The 19,542-nt window shown below is 43.7% G+C and overlaps 1 protein-coding gene across 2 annotated transcripts in view; it reads right to left on the minus strand.

Annotated features, from left to right (window-relative positions):
• The window catches only part of RNGTT (RNA guanylyltransferase and 5'-phosphatase), a 244,803-nt gene extending 227,102 nt beyond the window's left edge, over positions 1-17,701 (minus strand). For both annotated transcript variants that reach the window (XM_004605660.2, XM_004605659.3), the window contains exons 1-2: positions 17,406-17,701; positions 2,609-2,718 (exon numbers count right to left, since the gene is read on the minus strand). In XM_004605660.2, coding sequence (XP_004605717.1) covers positions 2,609-2,718; positions 17,406-17,469 — 174 coding nt within the window. In that variant the 5' untranslated portion in view covers positions 17,470-17,701. The remainder of the gene's footprint in view (positions 1-2,608; positions 2,719-17,405) is intronic.
• Positions 17,702-19,542: the final 1,841 nt, after the last annotated feature.

Genomic DNA, 19,542 nt, shown 5'->3' on the forward strand with positions numbered 1-19,542 from the left:
AAAATAACAGTTAATTCCCACAACTTTCACCTCATTCTTAATCATATGATCTTAGGAAAGACTGCGAGGGAGGGAGAGAGAATCTGTATTTTTTGGTTTTGCTTTGGGGCCATATCCAGCAGTGCTCAGGTTTTTGGGGTTTTTTGGGTTTTTTTGGGGGGGTCACACCCAGTGATGCACAGGGTTTACTCCTGGCTCTGCACTCAGGAATCACTCCTGGTGGTGCTTGGAGGACCACAGGGATGCCAATGATCAAACCCAGGTCAGCTGCATACAAGGCAAGTGCCTTACCCTCTGCATGTTCCCTATCTCTCCAGTCCCCCAAAAAAACTGTACTTTTTTAAATAATCATTTTTCTCTCTTTTGTTGTATTGCTGATTTCCTACTGCTGAATCTGTCAGAACACTAGTTTTTATATGATCTGATTCCATTATTATAGGCAGTCTTTCCCAAAGTGAGTTGCTTTGTAGAAATGGAAGAGCTCTATAATCAACATCACAAATGTATACACTTAATCAAACTGCACAAAATTATAAACATGTAAATGCATATAGAAACTGGTTTTTAAAAACCAAACTAAATTTAGTTAACAACATGTTCCAATGTCAACTTCCTAGTTTTTGTGTGAGGAGAGGAGAAATCTGAGCCACACCCAGCGGTGCTCATGAGTAACTAATTGTTCATAGTGCTCAAGGGATCATACCTGGTACCAGGATGCAAGAAGGGTTGATCACATGCAAGGCAAGCACCTAACCTCCAGTAATGTCTCTGGGCTTACCAACTTACTGCTTTTAATATTAAACTACAATTATATAAGATACCTCCACTAAGAATAGTTGAGGAAAGGTTTCAGAGAACTCAACATACAATTCGGCAACTCTCTTTGAGCTGCTTATTTCAAAATATATTTAAATTTTTTAGCCAGGGATGGAGATGGTACAGCAGGTAGGATGCTTGCCTTGCACACGGCCAACTTGGTTGGATCCCCAGCACCACGTACAGTCCCCCCAAGCACCACCTGGAGTTATCCCTAAGCAGAGAGCTAGGGTTAAGACCTGAGCACTCTAAAAAAAACAAAACAAAAAAAAAAAGACCTGAGCACTCTGGACATGACAAAAAAGAAAAAAAAAAAATCTTAAGTCATTGTCTCTGGAAAGAGTACAGGGATGAAAGCACTTGCCTGGCCATGCAGCCAATTCTGGTTCTATCCCTGCACTGCATATGGTACCCCAAGCATCACTGGAGTGATCTGTGCACACAGAGCCAGGAGTAAGCCCTGATCACTTTTGTGTGTGGCCCAACACAAAAAATAAATAAATAAACCACTGGAGCTGGGAAGATGGTTTAAAGGGCCAGAGTGCACACTCTGCATTTAGGAGCCCCATATTTGATCCCCAGCATCACTGATCCCTAAAGCATGACCTGGAGTGTCCCCTCAAAAATAAAAAATTAAGCCCCCTGAAAAATATGAGAAAAAGAAACATATATATATATATATGTTCTAAGGAAGGCAAGGCATGTTTCTTAAGAGGACAACAGGAGGGTAGAGCAAGAGGGATCATCCCCGGCAGTGTTCAGGACACCATATGCAGTGCTGGAGGCCAGGAAGGTGGTGCTGGGGCACGGAGGCAGGAGTGTCGGGGATGTTCAGTCCATCAAAACAAGCAAAGCAACCCTCAGAAATTAACTCTCTGGCCCTAGAACATACATATCAGATCTGTGTCAAGAAAGATGACTCAGCAGTAGAGCACTTACCTTTGAGCCCTTGCACTGCCTCCAACAGCCAAGCACAGGTGCAACCCCAGCACGGCATAACCACGTGTATGACCCCCACAGGGCCCCACCACCATCACACCAACACAGTAATAATTTAAATATAAGGCAAAATATAAAATTCAATTGGAGGGGGTTGTTGTTGTTATTGTTGTTGTTTTGCCTTTTGGGTCACACCAGGCAATGCACAGGAGTTACTCCTGGCTCTGCACTCAGGAATTACTCCTGGCAGTGCTCAGGGGACCATACGGGATACTGGAAATCAAACCCGGGTCAGCCGCATGCAAGGCAAATGCCCTACCCGCTATGCTATCGCTCCAGTCCCTAAAATTCAATTCTTCTGTTTGGGGACCACACCTTGTGATGCACGGGGGCTATCCTGGTGGTGCTCAGAGTTCAGGTGCTCATATGGGATGCCAGGGAAATAAACCCAAGTTGGCTGTGTGCAAGGCAAACACCATACCTACTGTATTATCTCTCCAGCCCCCTTTTTTATTTTTTTTTTAATGAGCAACAAGTCTCACAATGGAGACATTACTGGTGCCCACTTGAGCAAATCGATGAGCAACGGGATGACAGTGATACAGTGAATGAGCAACAAGAAGCCAGGGATATGGCTCAAAGTAGAGAACATGCCTCCCATATGTAAGGCCCTGGATTTGGTCCCTCATTACCACAGAGGCCCCATGAACACTATCAGAAGTAGCTCGGATGGCCCCTAAGCAATGCCTGCTGTGGCCCTGGCCCTGAGTCCTGAGCACTGCCTGGAACAGCCCCTGCAATAACTAATATTATTAATAATAATATCCGTGTCCAAAACTGTTGCATCTCTTACCTTCAGACTCTTTAGATAATTTGAGAGCATACTGGGATGGAAGCGATTTTCTTCAGCAACTTGACTGTCATATCTTGGTCCTAACATTGTCTTCAGAGGTAAAAATCTTCCTAAACAACATTAAGATAGACAACAATGTTCATTAAAGAAAGTTGTTCAGGTTAAAACTCTATGATTAACAATTCCCGAAATCACTTTCTTAAGCATTTTGAATATTTCAAACCCAGTGATGCTCAGAGGTTACTCCTGGTTCCGCACTCAGGAATTACCCTTAGTGGTGCTCAGGGCACTATACGAAATGCCAGGGATTGGCCCAGACACCCTCGCTACTATAATATTGCTCTGGTCCCTAAGCTACATTTTTCAAAGGTACGGCACAGGATAGCATATATTCTAGAAGCTGGCCATCAAAAAACACAGCAAAAAGTTACAAGTAGATGAAACCTTCACAAAGACTTTGTAAAGTTTTGAGGCCAAACCCAGGAGTGTTCGGGAACTGACTTCTAGCTGTGCTCAGGGGTCACTCCTGCCGAGCTCAGGGGGATCGTAATGGATGCTAGAGACGGGACTCGGTCAGCTGTGTACAATGCCAGCTCCCTACCACTCTACAGAACAACATAAAGATTATTTTTAAATGAGATTGGAAATTTCTCCAAGATAGAATCTTATCCTATTATGCAGGAGAAAGATCATATTGAGATGTATGCTAACCAAAATCACCCTAAAAACTGCTATTATTGACTAAAAGATGAATAAGAACCCTTTTAGTCCTTTTTTTATAACCTAAAAATAATCAATTCATAAATCACCAATTTTAATTCATATATAACTTAAGTCACAATATAATCATTAGCACTTATAATATTTTGAGTCAATTCTTAACATCTGTCCAAGATTAACCTGTATTTCATAAAAAACTCACTTCAAATTTTTTTATTTTCTGTAAAGTTATTCAAGATAACCAATAAGATTATCAGTAACCTTATTGCTATTCTGATGGTGAATTCTCAGTTTTCTCAGTTCTCACTTAACTCAAGCTCTCGAAAATATAAGAAAACAACTGGGTAATCACTTCTTAAATCACGAGGGAGCACTTAGATCATTTAATTCCCACTGGTTTCCAGAATAAAGAGGTTTTCCTTTTTCTTTCTTTCTCACTTTCACTCTCTTTTGTCCCTCCTGGGTTTTCCTGAGCCCTCTGCTTTGTCATGGGACTAAACTCCCCTGTGTTTATGGTCTCATCAAGTCGCACAGCTATAAAACCCATCGATGTGCTGATGAGTCATAAACGTGTCTGTCCGGTTCAAACCTCTCTCTGCACTCTCTCTCTTGCCCAAGTATCAAGCTGCCTAATTTGACTTGGGCTCTATCTGACGGCCAGAAGATGTTTCAGACTTGGTAAAGTCATTCAACCTCCAAAAGCTGAATCAGGAGGAAATTAAAAACCCTAACAGACCAATCACTAATAAAGAATACATAACAGTGACCAAAAAACTCCCCAAAAATAAAAGCCCAGGTCCAGGTGGATTTTCAGTCAATTCTACTCAACTTTCAGAGAGATCTTTTTCCTTTTTCTTTTGTGCCACACCTGGCAGTGCTCAGGGATGACTCCTGGTGGGGCTAAGGGAACCATATGGGGTGCAAGGGCTCAAATTCCAGTTGGTCACATGCGTGACAAGCACCTTACCCACAGTCTATCACCCCAGCCCCAAAGAGAGATCTATTACCTATACTCTCAAGCACAATCAAAAGCAACCTCCAAGCACAGAGTCGAGAGAAGCCCCTAAGCACTGCTAAAGTTGGCAAAATAATAATAATAATAATAATAAAGAAATAAAAGATGTTGGAGGACAGAGTCATATTATTTTTATGCTGGTGACCCTTAAATATTTATCTCCAACGCAAACATGTTTGCATTTCAAGTCACATATCCGAATGTATACTCATCTCTACTAGAGTAACCATCATCTTGAAACTACCTCTTCCAACCTGCTTCCTCTACAGAAGCACTCACGGGGAGGCCAGAAAGAGTACAGCAGATAAGTACTGTATGTTCTTATGTATGTTCGGCTTCCATGCACAAAAAACCAAAATTGATCCCCAGCATCCCATCGTATCCTCCAAGCCCCACCAGGAAAGATCCCTGAACACAGTCAGATGTGGTGGAAAAACAAATTAAAAGCCTTAATGATACAATCATCCCACTGCAGTTTTTCTGTCCAGAACCTCTGCCTTATCTCTCCCTAACATCCTATCCTAACATACAGCCTTGATGAGTATGTATGGGCGAGAGGGGGGCAGGGTGGATATGTGAATAAACTTCTTAAAGTTGGAGTGGTTGTACATACATAGTACTTACATGTACTGTTTATCTACAAAATTTGTATTTATTCAAGATAATTCACGTATCACCTGTACTGGGCAGCCTTGATCGGGCAACCCTGATCTCCTTCTTGCTGTCCATCTTCTCTTCCCCAGTCTCATCCCGTTGCTCATCAATTTGCTCGAGTAGGCACCAGTAACGTCTCCACTGTGAGACTTGTTGTTACTGTTTTTGGCATATCGAATACACCACGGATAGCTTGCCAGGCTCTGCCGTGCGGGCAAGATACTCTTGATAGCTTGTCAGGCTCTCCGAGAGGGGCGGAGGAATCAAACCCGGGTCAGCCGAGTGCAAGGCAAATGCCCTGCCGCTATGCTATCACTCCAGCCCTCCCTAATCTCAACCAAAAATATTTTTATATATACATACATACAAAAATATTTTTATAGAGGCTGGAGCGATAGCACAGTGGGTAGGGCGTTTGCCTTGCACGCGGCTGACCCGGGTTCTAATCCCAGCATCCCATATGGTCCCCTAAGCACCGCCAGGGGTAATTCCTAAGTGAAGAGCCAGGAGTAACCCCTGTGCATTGCCGGGTGTGACCCAAAAACAAACAAAAAAAAATTTATATACACATAATACATAAAATTGAGGCATTATTGCATTTGTTACAACAAAACCTCACTTAAAACTGAAGATTTCCCAGACCCAAAATTTTGATCTCCAAAACTGGGTTGGGGGGGAAACTAAGAAAAAAACTAATGGTTTCCTATTCCCCTGGGATTATGTGGTCTTTAAGATAAAGCACTATTTTTTAGTAATCTCTTTAGTGCCAAGAACAAAATAGGCACCCAAATACTTACCTAAAATATTCTAAAATGTCAAATTCCTAATTCCATAATGACCATCACTATCACAAGACTGCCTTCACTTATATTACTACAGTGAGTTCTTTACACAATTAGGCATGAAGGAAATTACACTGAACATAAGTTCTGTAAGAAATGAGAAGTTGGAACTCTATAGTTCCAACTCTAAGTTGGAAGTGTTCACGGGGTTGGAGTACAGACTTTGCATGCGAGAAGCCTGGTTCAATCCCAGCACCTCTGGGAGCAACCTCCAAACACAGAGCCTGGAGTAGCCCAGAAGCACCCCTGGGGATGACCCCAAAACCAAAAAGAAAGAAAGAAAGGAGAAGCTGAACTGGGTCTAATCCTGAGAGTTAGTGTTTTTCCCTCTACATGTTGAGCTGGGCTGGGGGGATAGGTCAGAAGCAGTGCTCCTGCCTTACATGTGTGAGACTCCAGGTTCAAACCCAAGCACCACCCCAAAACACGTACAGATACAGAGCTTTGGCCCGTAATCCATCCTTCAGAAAGAGAAAAAAGAGTTCTTCAGAAAAAAGCTTAGCTCGGGGCCGGAGCGATAGCACAGCGGGTAGGGCGTTTGCCTTGCACACGGCCGACCCGGGTTCGATCCCCGGCATCCCATATGGTCCCCCAAGCACCGCCAGGAGTAATTCCTGAGTGCAAAGCCAGGAGTAACCCCTGAGCATCGCTGGGTGTGACCCAAAAAGAAAAAAAAAAAAAAAGCTTAGCTGGGGGCCCTTCTACCTGCTCCACCGCCATCCCAGGTGAGGCGTGCCTCCGGCTGCTATCACAGGACCTATGCCAAACGGAAGGCAGGGCTCAACCAGGAGACTTATGCGACCAACAGTAGATCTACTCAATAAATTTTCCTATCATTCTGTAAGGATGGGCAGATAAGAACGGGCAGAGAAGACAGAGAGCAACCTCTAGCTTAATCCCTCGGCATCTTGTAGGGGGGTTAACTACAAAGACTCATCTTACCGTACAGCAAGAACACTAGAAAACCAATGGACAGAACACACGGAAACCCATCAAGCAAAACAGTATCACCAAAGACGTAAACACCACTTAAATCCTCATACAGTGTCTTTTGTGACACTATGAGGAGGATGTTCAATGAGTTCAAAGAAATAGTATCACGGGTAGTCAGCAACGCACAAGGAAATATGAAAGCAGAAATGTAAAAACCACTACAGGTACTGAGAAAACTACATGCAAAAAAAAAAAAAAATCACTCAGACCTCTTTCTGACACCATGCACACAAGTCAAATCAAAATGGATTAAAGACCTCAATATCACATCTGAATCTATAAGGTGCATGCATGAAAACAGCACTGAAGCTAAAAGTGTCTTCAAGGATGAAACACCACTGACCAAGCAACTGGAAGCAAAGATAAGCAAATGGAACTACATTAAACTAAGAAACTTCTGCACCTCAAACGAAATACTGACCAGGATACAAAGACAGCCCTTGGAATGGGTAAAATTATTTACCCAACACCCATCGAATAAGAGGTTAATATCAAAGATACATTACAGTACTTTAGAACTTTACAAGAAAAAAAAATAACATCCAACACCATCAAAAAATGGGGAGAAGGGGCTAGAGTGATAGCACACATTTGCCTTGCATGCGGCTGACCCAGGTTCGATTCCCAGCATCTCATATGGTCCCCCAAGCACCACCAGGAGTGCAGAGTCAGGAGTAAACCCTGAGCATCACCGGGTGTAACCCAAAAGCAAAAAAAAAAAAAAAAATGGAGAGAAGAGATGAACAGAAACTTCCTCAAAGAAGAAATACAGTCAAAGGGCAGATGAAAAAATGTTCTACTCTACTAATCATGAGGAAGATGCATATCAAAACAATTAGTCTCCCATTAAAACATAAATAAGTTTTGACAATCAACAGAGAAGCGGCAGGCATTCTGGTGAGCAACGCGGTCCGGAAAATGCTCCGGACCCGAATTGGGGCCAACAACACCGGGGAGCCGGAAGGAGGAGGTGCAGCCAGCACACCTTCTCCAGATGGAGCCCTGGCGACACTGAGCAGCAACTAACACGGCTCTGGGATTCGGGACTGGGACACATCCGAGCCGCGAGGCCGCTAATGCGGCCGTGCAGCCTTTTCTAAAACCTGAAAACATACAATCTTTTAATGGAAAACTAATTATCAAATGCTTCCTTAATAGGGTTATCTTGTTTGTGGGTATAACTCCCACAACAATAGTGAGTTTTGTGTTGAAATATGGAACGTAATCAAGGTGAGGAGATAATGAAGTGAAATTCATCAGTTATACAGTTGGGGTGGGGGGCGGGGGGTATACCAGGAATTTTGGTGGTGGAATATGGGCACTGGTGAAGGGATGGTGTTTGAATACGGTATAACTGAGACATAAACCTGAGAACTCTGTAACTTTCCACATGGTGATAAAATAAAAAAAAATTTTTTTAAATAAAATTTAAAAAAAAATCAGAAAAAAAAATAAATGAAATTTAAAAAAATAAATAAAACAAATATGTTTTTTTTAAAAAAACAAAACAGTGCTGGCACAGTTGTGGAGAGAAAGTAACTACTATTCATTGTTGGTAGGACCTTTCTTGGAAAACAATAAGAACATTCCTCAAAAAACTAGAAACTAAGCTTCCATATGACCCAGTAATGCTGCTCCTGGGAATATACCCTAGTAGCCTAGAAAGATAATTTAGAAAAGATATCTGCACTGCTATGCTTATTTCAACACTATTCACAATAGCCAGGATATGGAAACAACCAAATGCCCAAAAACAGATAAGTAAATAAAGAAACCATGGTGCATCTACACAAGATATACCATACAGGTGGAATACCACCCAGGTGTTAGGAAAAATGAAGCCATGAAATTTGCTTATACATGGATGGACAAAGAGTGTCTTATGCTCAGTGAAATGAGTCAGAAAAAGAGGAACAGATATAGAATGATCACACTCATTGTGAGATTAAAAAAAATAAAAACAGGGGCTGGAGTGATAGCACAGCGGGTAGGGCGTTTGCCTTGCACACGGCGGACCCAGGTTCAATTCCCAGCATCCCAGATGGTCCCCTGAGCACGGCCAAAGGTAATTCCTCAGTGCAGAGCCAGGAGTGAGCCCTGAGCATCACTGGGTGTGACCCAAAAAGAAAAAAAAAAAAACATAGTATAGGACTAATACTCAAAGACAGTAGAAATTAGGGCCAGGAGGACAGTCCATGTAGGAAGTTTGCCACCGGTTGTGGGGGAGTGCAACTAGAGCAGTGAAGAAACAACCATGACAATGATACTTGAAAATGATCGCTCCAAACAAGAACTGAGTGCTGAAAGAAGAGAAATACATGATAACTTTTTCAGTAATAGTAATGCAAACCATGGTGCCTAAAGGGAAAGAGAGTGAGAGAGAAGAAGGAAAAGGAGGAGGAGGGAGAGGAGGAGGAAGGAGAAAGAAGAGGAAGAAGAAGAAGGCGGAAAAAGGAGAAGGAGGAGAAGGAGGAGGAGGAGGAAGCCGCAGGGAGGGGACAGGGTGGGAAAACTGGGCATACTGGCAGTGGGAGGAGGAAGAGGAGGATGGGGGGAGGAAGAAGGAGAAGGAGGAGGAGGAGGAGGCAGGCGGGGGGGGGGGACAGGGCACGAAAACTGGGCATATTGGTAGTGGGAGGACAAGGAAGAGGATGAGGAAGGGGGAGAGGAGGAGGAGGACGAGGACGAGGACGAGGAGGACGAGGAGGAGGAGGAGGAAAAGGAGGAGGCAGGTTAGGAGGGGACAGGGCAGGAAAATCAGACACACTGGTAGTGGGAAATGTACACTGGTGAAGGAATGGGTGTTAGAAAACTGTATGACTGAAATCCAATCATAAACAACTTTGTAAATGTGTATCTCAGTGATTCAACTAAAAAATAAAAATTTTGAAAAACTGCTACAGTAGATTTCTCTGTCATTCAGAGATAACAGAAATGAAGAATATGGTAGGTGATATTTAAAAAGTCAATAGAAGCTCTGAACAGCAGAATAACAGAAGCTAAGCAGTTAGGAAACAGCACGAAGTGGGAAATAGTCTAAAAAGAAATGAACAGAGAACTATAGGATAAGTTCAAGAGGAACAATATAAAAATCATCGGAGTCCCTGAAGAACAGGAAGGCAAATGTGATGAAGAAACAACAGTTAAAGAAATCATCAATAAGAACTTACCAGAATTGAGGATTACAAGCACCAAAATCCAAGAGGTCCGAAGGGTCCCAGTGAAAACAACCAAATTAGAAAAACTGCAAGACATTATACGCAAAATGACAAAATCTAAAGATAGAGGCACAATACTGAAGGCATTAGGATCGAAAAAGGAATATATATCGAAAGGAAAGCCCGTAAGACATACAGCAGATCTAGCTCGTGAGACCCTACAAGTCAGAAGAACATGGAAGAATATAGTACAAAAACTCAACAAAATGGACAAGTCACCTAGAAGACTCTACTCAGCTATATTATCATTCAGATTGGAAGGAACTATACAGAGCGTCATGGACAGGCAGCTGTTTGGGGAATTCATAGTCTTGAAACTAGTTTCACTAGAAGCATTAAAAGAGCTCCTTTAAAGGACAGGAGAAATTTCCCTTCGTGTGGCATTGAGTATGGCACACACTAATGGTGCATACAGTTGTCCTCTACTAGATTAAGAAAGATTAAAAATATATAACAGTTATCACAATTGACTTTTATTGATTTTCTGAAAATTCTATTTAAGGGTTTTGTTTTGTTTTGTTGACCAAGTAATATGAAATAAATTTGTTATATGGCTGCTGCCAAGAGGACAAAAAGCTTCATTGATGGCAGGGAAGATATAATGGCAATAAGATACAAGTACAAAATAAAATGTAATGCAATATATTTTAGATGCCACAGTTGAAAACTTTGGTATATAAATGAGAATAGGCACTATACTATATTGTATTAAATGACTTTAATTTCTTTATTTACATAGGTTAAAAACATATAACCATCAATCACTATAAATTGACTTTTATTTATGTTCTCATGATTCCATTTGCAATTCTTTTAAAGTTTTGTTGGAGCAAGTAGTATGAAATAAACTCATTAAATGCCTGCCTAGAGGGCAGGCTGGAGAATGTCGGGAGCCTGGGGACATTGGTGGAGGGAAGGGGACATTGGTGGTGGGACTGGTATTGTAATATTGCATACCTGAAACAACTCTGTTATGAACAACTTTGTAAATCAAGGTGTCTTAATTGGTTTGTTGTTGTTTAAAAAAAGAAAGAAAGGAGGGGAAGCTTCGCTGGGGACACAAAAGTAGTTCTGTGGCGAAACGCTTGCCTTTGCATGTGTGAAAGAGAGATCTGGGTCCAATTCCTGGCACTCTCTAAAACTTTTCATCCAGAAATAAAGCATGGTATCTTTAGAAGCTCTCTCCCATTATAATTCTTGTTTTATTTAGAAGGTGACATCAGGGGCCAAAGCAACAGTACACCACCAGACAGGGGTCTTGAATTGCACATGGCTAGCGAAGATTCAATCCTCAGCACCCCATATCATTCCCCAAAAACCACCAGGAGTGATCCCGAAGCACAATACGAGCCAAGTACAAATTAAAATGTAATGCAATATATTTTAGATGCCAGGGTTGAAGTTACTGTCTCCAGCCCCCCAACCTGCCTCTATGGCAGACATTTTTTTTTTCTTTTTCTTTTTCCTTTTGGGCACTATGGTTCACAATACTGATCCTGGCAGGACATCATGCGCATTACTTTACCTTTTCACCACTCAACTCAGAGTGACCACTTCCCTTCAACACTCTCATAGTGATCCCTTTCCTGACCTCTCACCCACCTCAGGGATGAGCTTTCTACTGAGGACCAGTTCTCCTGTTCTTCAAGTAACATCTTTTTGATTCAGAGAAATTACAAACTCCAAGTAGGAATAAGACATATCCTAATGTTAATTATGGGGAAATTTAAGCAGCAATACATGCATTCCTAAATATGTGAAAGTATGCCAAAGATTTATGTAATATGAGGGCCAGAAAGGCAATATAGAAGTGAAGGCATTCACTCTGCACATGGCCAACTCCAGTGAGATTCCCAGCACCGATATGGTTCCCTGAGCAACACAGGAATGACTAAGCACAGAGCAAGAGTAAACCCTAGTCACAATAACCCTAAGCACAAGCCCCTTGCCCCCTAAAATATATATATATGTAATATGCAAGGAATTGTTTTAATAATTGTTTTAAAAGTCAGAAAATGGCAATGTTTTCTCATTTCCACTAAAGCTTATAGAGTATGAGAGCACTCTACTTTGTACACACTTGCAACTCTGCACTTCCAGAACGCATATGATGGCATCAACACATCTAGCACACAGTGAGAGAGAGAACGTCAGGGAAATTTGGAGAAATACCATGAATCCTATGTTGTCATCACTTTATATTAAGCATCACAAGTCAAAAAAGTGTTGATTATCAGTAAAGATCCTATTTGGATGTTAGGAGGCCTGGGGTTCTCTCCAGGTGAGCTGACAGGTGAGATCAGTCATTCACTTAAAATACAATACAATACAATACAATAGAATGAATAGAATAGAATAGAGTGAAGAGATGGTGTAGCAGGTAGGGCATATAGCCTTGCACGAGGCCACTCCAGCACCACATATGGTTACCCGAGCTCCCCCCGCCCCCCCGCCCCGAGTGATCCTGAGTGCAGAGCCAGGTGTAAGCCCTAAGTACCGCCAGGTGTGGCCCAAAAACAATAAGTCTGCTTTATGGGTAAGGTGCAAAAATATCTCAATACAATCAAAAGGAAAAACTTTTCTTTCTGATTCTTCACTCAGAAGAGGGAAGGGAAAAGATGTCAATCCCATTTTTCAGTGAGTATTCTTGATATGTCAGTGCTACCCTCCAGATAATATTAAAATTCTAACGTTTTACTGTTTTACTAGTTCTAAATGAGAAAATATCCACATTGGGCTGGAAAGATAGTTCAGCAAGCTGAAGCACATGCTTTGCATGAAGGAGGCCCAGGTTTGATCCCCAGCACCACAGACTCCCAAAGCACCACCAGGAGTGACCCGAGCACCGAGATGGGGAGTAGCCCCTAGGCATCAAGTCAAGTATGACCCAAAAGCCAAAAAATTAAAAACTCACTTTGACAAGAACTTAACTGTATGATTTTTTCTTACAAATCAGTGTAGCAAAGAACACTAATCACAAACACAGCCCAAACTAGAAAAGAAGTCACACAGCTACGGTTAGGGGGTTTATAGGATTCCATAAGGAATCATTGTGGTACTGATGATTGTACTCAACCACAAGCTAACAAAACAATACAAAGAATATGTGAAAAACGAGAAATATTAGTGGTGTTTCATCACTAATATTAACTAGTATTAGTTAATATTTCTTGAGTAAATTCTTGTACTCTTCCTTGTGTTTCTATAAGGAAACCACACAGAGAAAAAAAGATCCATATGAAGTTAAAAGATGGTAAGGAGGGACTGGAGAGAGACTGTAGGTGGTAAGGCACTTGCCCTGCATGCAGCTGACCTGGGCTCAATCCTCAGCACCCCATCCCATATGGTGCTCAGAGTACCACCAGGAGTAATTCTTGAGTGTAGAGCCAAGAGTAACCAGTTAACTTCACCAGGTATGGCCCAAAAAAACAAATTAAAAAAATGGTAAGGGGAAAAGGTCAAGATGGTAGAAGAGTCCGACATAAAAACATAAAGAATTGTGATCAATTCATGGGGGGGGGGGAAAGTATTCTAAGTCATGGAATCAAAGAGATAGTACAATGGGAAGGGCTCTTGCCTTGCACACGGCCAACCCAAGTTTGATCCCTGTCATCCTATATGGTATCCCAAGCCGTCCAGGAACAAGACCTGAGCGTATGTGGAAGGAAGAAGATGAGGAGGAAGAGGAGGAAATGGAGGAGGTGAAGGGGGAGACTTGACAAAAACTAGGCCCATCAAATAACGCCTTTTGTATTTGACATAGGCCAGAAGTGCTTCTCATCAACAGTGTCCTAAATTCTACTGGAGAACCTGCTGTAGAATCAGCACCAAATACAACTGTTCCACTAGAAGTGAAAAATATATGTGAATATTAGTGTACAGAGTATTATTTCATTTCTCACTAAAGAAAAATACTTCCTCACACTAAGACCCACTTATATCTTTCACTATCACTTTGATTTATCACTTCATTGAGAATTTTATATAAGATGTGAAAGGCAACAAACAAGATGAGAAAATCTGAATGCAAAGTAACTAGATTCAGAGATGACTCAATGTGCTAAGCTAACCTCCTGCATGTGGGAGGTCCAGTTTCAATCCCCAGAACCACATGGTCCCCTGAGCACAATAAGCAGCAACCCCAGTACCGACAGAAGTGGTCAAAAACAAGATATCCTCTTCCTATAGATTTAAATCATAACATAATTAGAAAGTACTTATTGCTCACTATAAAAACCTTTCATTTTGTCCAAAATACCTTTAAGAAAAAGCAATTAAGTTGGAGTTAGTAAAAAACTAGAATCTTTGCTCTTCAAAAGAAACTGTTAGGAGAATGAGAAGGCAAATCAGAAAGGAGCTTTTTAGAGTTGGAACAATAGTAAAGTGGGTAGGGCGCCTGCCTTGCATGCAGCTGACCACATTCAATCCCCAGCATCTCATAAGGTCTCAGGAGCACCACCAAAATGATTCCTGAGTACAGAGCCAGGATTAACCACTGAGCATCATCAGGTGTGGCCCAAAAACAAAGGAGATTTTTTTAGGACATATATTCAACAAAGGATCTGCATTACATATTACATATATAAAGAAATCTAACAATTCAATAACACAACAATCCAGAAGCCGGGGAAATAGTTCAGAAGGCTGTAGCACATATTAGTCCATGTTATATTCCTGGTGCCCACAATGCCTGTTCCCCAACCCCAGGGGGCAGCCCTATGGCCCCCAGCACCACATCACTGTTACTAATGAGCTACGGATCACCAGAAATGATCCTCTTCAAACCCCCTGAGCACTGCTAGGGATGCACAGCTTTAATTTAAATCCTTTTAAATAAAATAAACAACCCAATTGTAAGTAAAGGTTATGGACATCTAACCAGCAGTATACTATGTGAGTTGTAGAGAAGCAAACTGGGAAGGTCCTCAACATCAAATCACACTAAGATATTACAGATGACAACTGAACATGGGTTTGCACGTCGTTCATGCAAATATGAACATAATCACAGGGGTTCATTGATACACTGTCTTGTAAACAGGTAATAAAAACTTGCAATGTTAGGGGCTGGAGTGATAGCACAGCGGGTAGGGCATTTGCCTTGCACGTGGCCGACCCGGGTTCGGATCCCAGCATCCCATATGGTCCCCCAAGCACCGCCAGGAGTAATTCCTGAGTGCATGAGCCAGGAGTAACCCCTGTACATTGCCGGGTGTGACCCAAAAAGAAAAAAAAAAAAAAAAAACAAACCTTGCAATGTTAATAAATATAGAGCAGTACTTTCAGTACATTTTCTCTTCCTTATGTCTTAATAACTTTTCCTTTTCTCTAGCTTCCTTTGTGGTAAGGCTATAGAATACAGGTTAGAGAGATGGCTCAGTGGGCTGAGTGCAAGCTGCTGCTTCAATCCCCAGCACTGCCTGATTCCCCTGGCACTGCATGGAGTAGCCCCCAGAGCAAAGAATATAAATACATAACACATCTAACCTACAATACGTGTTTTAATGAACTGCTTATTTTAAAACTCAACAACAGGCTATTAATAGTTAAGTGTGGGGTAAGTCCAAGTCATGCTATTTTGGACAAGGGACCAGAGCGTCTAATTGTACTTACACTGTCATACATTAGAGTGACTAGTGCTCACTATTACAGTGGCTAAAACATTACGTGTTAGGATGTGGAGCAAATATAACTCTTTACACACTGATGATGGGGATGTAAAATGTCACCAGTTTGGAAGAAATCTTCAGATTCTTAAAAGGTCAAATATATGCCCAGTGTATTACCTATTCCTCTCCTCGAAACCTAACAAATAGGGCTGGAGTGACTGTACAGGAGGCAAGCCACTCACCTTGCACACCATCGGTCCTTTAACCTCCCTACAACCCCTGTAGTGCACCTGATCCCCAGATACTGCCAAGGGTCAGTGATGAGCACTCAGCCAGTCAAGTCCCCAAGCAACACTGAGTGTGGCCCAAACCCTGCCCACAAAAGAATGAAATTTCCACATGTGAAATCAGAACTGTATATAAATATCTTTTTTTTTCTTTTTTGCTTTTTGGGTCACACCCGGCAATGCACAGGGGTTACTCCTGGCTCATGCACTCAGGAATTACTCCTGGCGGTGCTCAGGGGACCATAGGGGATGCTGGGAACCAAACCCGGGTCGGCCGAGTGCAAGGCAAACGCCCTACCCGCTGTGCTATTGCTCCAGCCCCACAAATATCTTTTTCGTTCTGGTTTTGGGGGTCCACACCCAACGATGCTCAGGAATCACTCCAGGAGGTGCTTGGAGATTGAACCCTGGTTAGCAGCATGCAAGGCAAGAGCCTTACCCACTGTGCTATCCCTCCTGCCCCAAGTGTATATAAATAGTCTGCAACCAATTCATATATGTAGACTAAAGATTCCAAACAACACAAATGACCCTGGACATGTGAGTGATAAAATAGTCACAGCACAATAGAATACTACTTAGCAATAAAAAGGTAGGAACTACTGACACTTTCAAGTACCGAGACATGATCTCAACAATGCCATTTTGCTGGGGAAAAAAAGAAAAAGAAAAAAAAGTTAGATGCCCCCCCCCCCCCACACACACACACAAAAAGCAAACTAATCTCGAAGGCGGAGTTTGCCCAAGGAGAATGGGACTGCAAAGGTACAGGAGAGAACACACGAAGGAACAGCTGCGTTCACCGTCTCGACCACGGCGATGGTTCTGGAGGTGTTTTCGGGTGTTTCCGCGTGCCTCTGTTTCTATCAAAGGGTAGACTTCAAAATTTACTGCATGTCAAATTCAAGATGATTTTTTTTTTTAAATCTATGCTAAGACATTGGGGTGTTCTGAGGCTACAGGGCCACAGCTGGCCGGCAATGCTCTGGGTGCTCCTGACTGTGCTCAGGAATCACTCCGGGTGGGCTCGAGGGGCAATATGGGTTGCGGGGATCGAACCCGTGCCGGCCGCGTGCTAACGCAGAGAACCCTTTTCCCCAAAGGCAGCTTCCCCGCTGTCACCCGCATCTCACACTGACCCGGCCCTTCTCGGAGCCCCGGAAGGTGCCCGGACTTCTCACGGGAGTTCAGAGCATCCAGGCGGCGGGTCCACCTTTCCCTCGGCCTCGCGGGCACCGATGACACGTCCCGCCACCCGCCGCGCCGGCCCCAGCTCCCACGCTCTCGCCCACCCCAGCTGCACTGGACCGGGTACGTCTCGGTGCTGACAACACCGAAGGGCCGGGAACCGCCTGGAGCTGCGCCCCCACGCTCACGCCCACCCCAGGGTCCTTCCTGGGGAGCGGGGGCGGCGCGCACAAACCCACCCCCACCCACCCCGACACTGCTCTCGGCTCACCTGCCACCGGCTGCCCCCGGCGTGGACAGTTGAGCCACCGAGGCGGGATCTTGTTGTGAGCCATGTCCTGGGGCCACGCAGGAGCCGCTCCTCTCGCTCGCTCGCTCGCTGTCTTTCTCTCTCTCTCCACCAACACCCGCCGCGCCGCCGCCGCTGCCGCCTCGAGGCCGGCTGGGCACTGGAGGCCCCAAACACCCAGAGACCAGCCCGGGTCCGGGTCCCCGCCGCTCCGGATCGGGTAACGTCAGGGAAGGCGCGCCACTTTCATTCAGGCTCAACTCCGCCGCTCCAGGCGAGCCCACAATGCACAGCTACTTCCGCCCGGAGGTCAGAGGGGAAGGGAAGCTCGGCGCAGGGGGTGGGGAAAAGTTAAGACCCTGGCGAATGAGAAGAGCGAATTTTCCCGGGCCCCGCCCCGTGAGAGAAAGAGCACCGCCCTGGGAAAGCCCCGCCCCGTGAGACAGCCCCGCCCCACTAAAGCCCCGCCTCATGAGACAGACCGCCCCGCGAGAGCCCCGCCCCGTGAGAAGCCGGGGGCGGGGTTAAAATCAGCTGTGCGCAAGCGCAATAGCTCTCCTAACTGACCCGCTGAGCCACGTCCTTTTTTCTTTTTTTTTTTTTTGGTCTGTTATTTCGAAAGCGCAGAAGATGAAACCAAGCCAAGCCTCTTTCAGCGCGTAGACTGGTTCGTAGCTGTCATGAAAGGAGGCTGCTTTAATGATAAAATGGAGCCTTCTTCACCTTTCACAATTTAAGAGTCTGGTCACCCCTTCTTCAGCCACGTTTGGCATCCTGGCCAGGTCTGGGTTTGATTTGGAATTTAGGAGGTTCTTTCTGACTTGTATCAGGGAAGAATTTTTAAAGAAATTATGAGTAAGAGATTGATGTGCCAGAAATGTGCATTTTTTTTTTCGGTGTATACTTCTAAGGATCCTAAAATTAATCTCAAAGGTTTGTTTTTTTTTTTTAAGAGTTTGTGTATTTCTGTAGCCAAGTAAGTATTTAGGGCCAGAGGAATAGTACAGCGGGTATGGCGTTTACCTTGCAATCAGCCGACCTAGGTTTAATCCCCAGGATCCCATATGGTCCCCCAAATCCCTCCAGGAGTGATCTCTTCATGCAAGGCCAGGAGTAAGCCATAAACACCCAGAGCATACCCCCTCAAAAAAAAAAAAGAAAAAACAAATACGTGTATCTGGGTGTTTCATAGGGCCCATGTCTCAAAATTACTTATTAACATGTTATTGACAAAGGCAAGAGCTGTCTGTCCCATGGTGTAATCCTAAGGGGAAGGTGTTCTTTGTTCCCAAGCTAAGCATCTTTTCCTAGCAGTTAAATAGAAATGGTTGAAAGCAATTTATAAACTATACTTCACTATGCACTGGCATCCAGTTGTTCATCGATTTGCTTGAGCAAGCACCAGTGATGTCTCCATTGTGAGACTTGTGGTTACTGTTTTGGGCATATCGAATAAGCCACGGGTATCTTGCCAGGCTCTGCCATGAGTTATAAACACCATCCTATAATATTTCTTAGTTACCAATCCAAATTAGCAAATTAGAATAACTAATATAAAGCTGGTTATCTGCCTTGCAAGTGAAAGGCCTTGATTTCATGTGCTAAGTGCTGTCTCAAGCAATTTCCATCCGCATTGCAAGGAGGTGTGTGTGAGCTCCTCAACAAAGCGCATGACACCCACCCCTCCACCCCCCCATGATGGCCCCCTGAGCACCAAAACTGAAAAAGATGTGCAAGAACCACAGGCAGAAGTGTGACCCCCTCATCAGTTCATGTGCTAGCTCTATAAAGATCCTCCCCGCCTCCACGAGCACTACCAGAGTGTGTACAGACACCACACTTGAGGGAAGATATGCAAGGTTTTTCTGGATTGACAGAAAGCTTTATTCCTCTGTGCGTGCGTGCATGCGTGCGTGTGTGTTTGTGTGTGTGTGCATCAGGCAAATGAGCAAAAATGTATTTATGCCTCCCCCAACATGTATTTATGCCTCGCTGAACTATTAAAGGCTATTGCAGAATTAGTTCATCTCGAACTAAATAGTCATCTCAAACCTTGCAGTCTCCTGCCACGTGCATCTCCATCAAGGGCCGAGCAACAGTTAAGTCAGGGGTAGGTAGA

This window comes from Sorex araneus, chromosome 4, assembly GCF_027595985.1.
Source record: "Sorex araneus isolate mSorAra2 chromosome 4, mSorAra2.pri, whole genome shotgun sequence".
Classification (NCBI taxonomy): domain Eukaryota; kingdom Metazoa; phylum Chordata; class Mammalia; order Eulipotyphla; family Soricidae; genus Sorex; species Sorex araneus.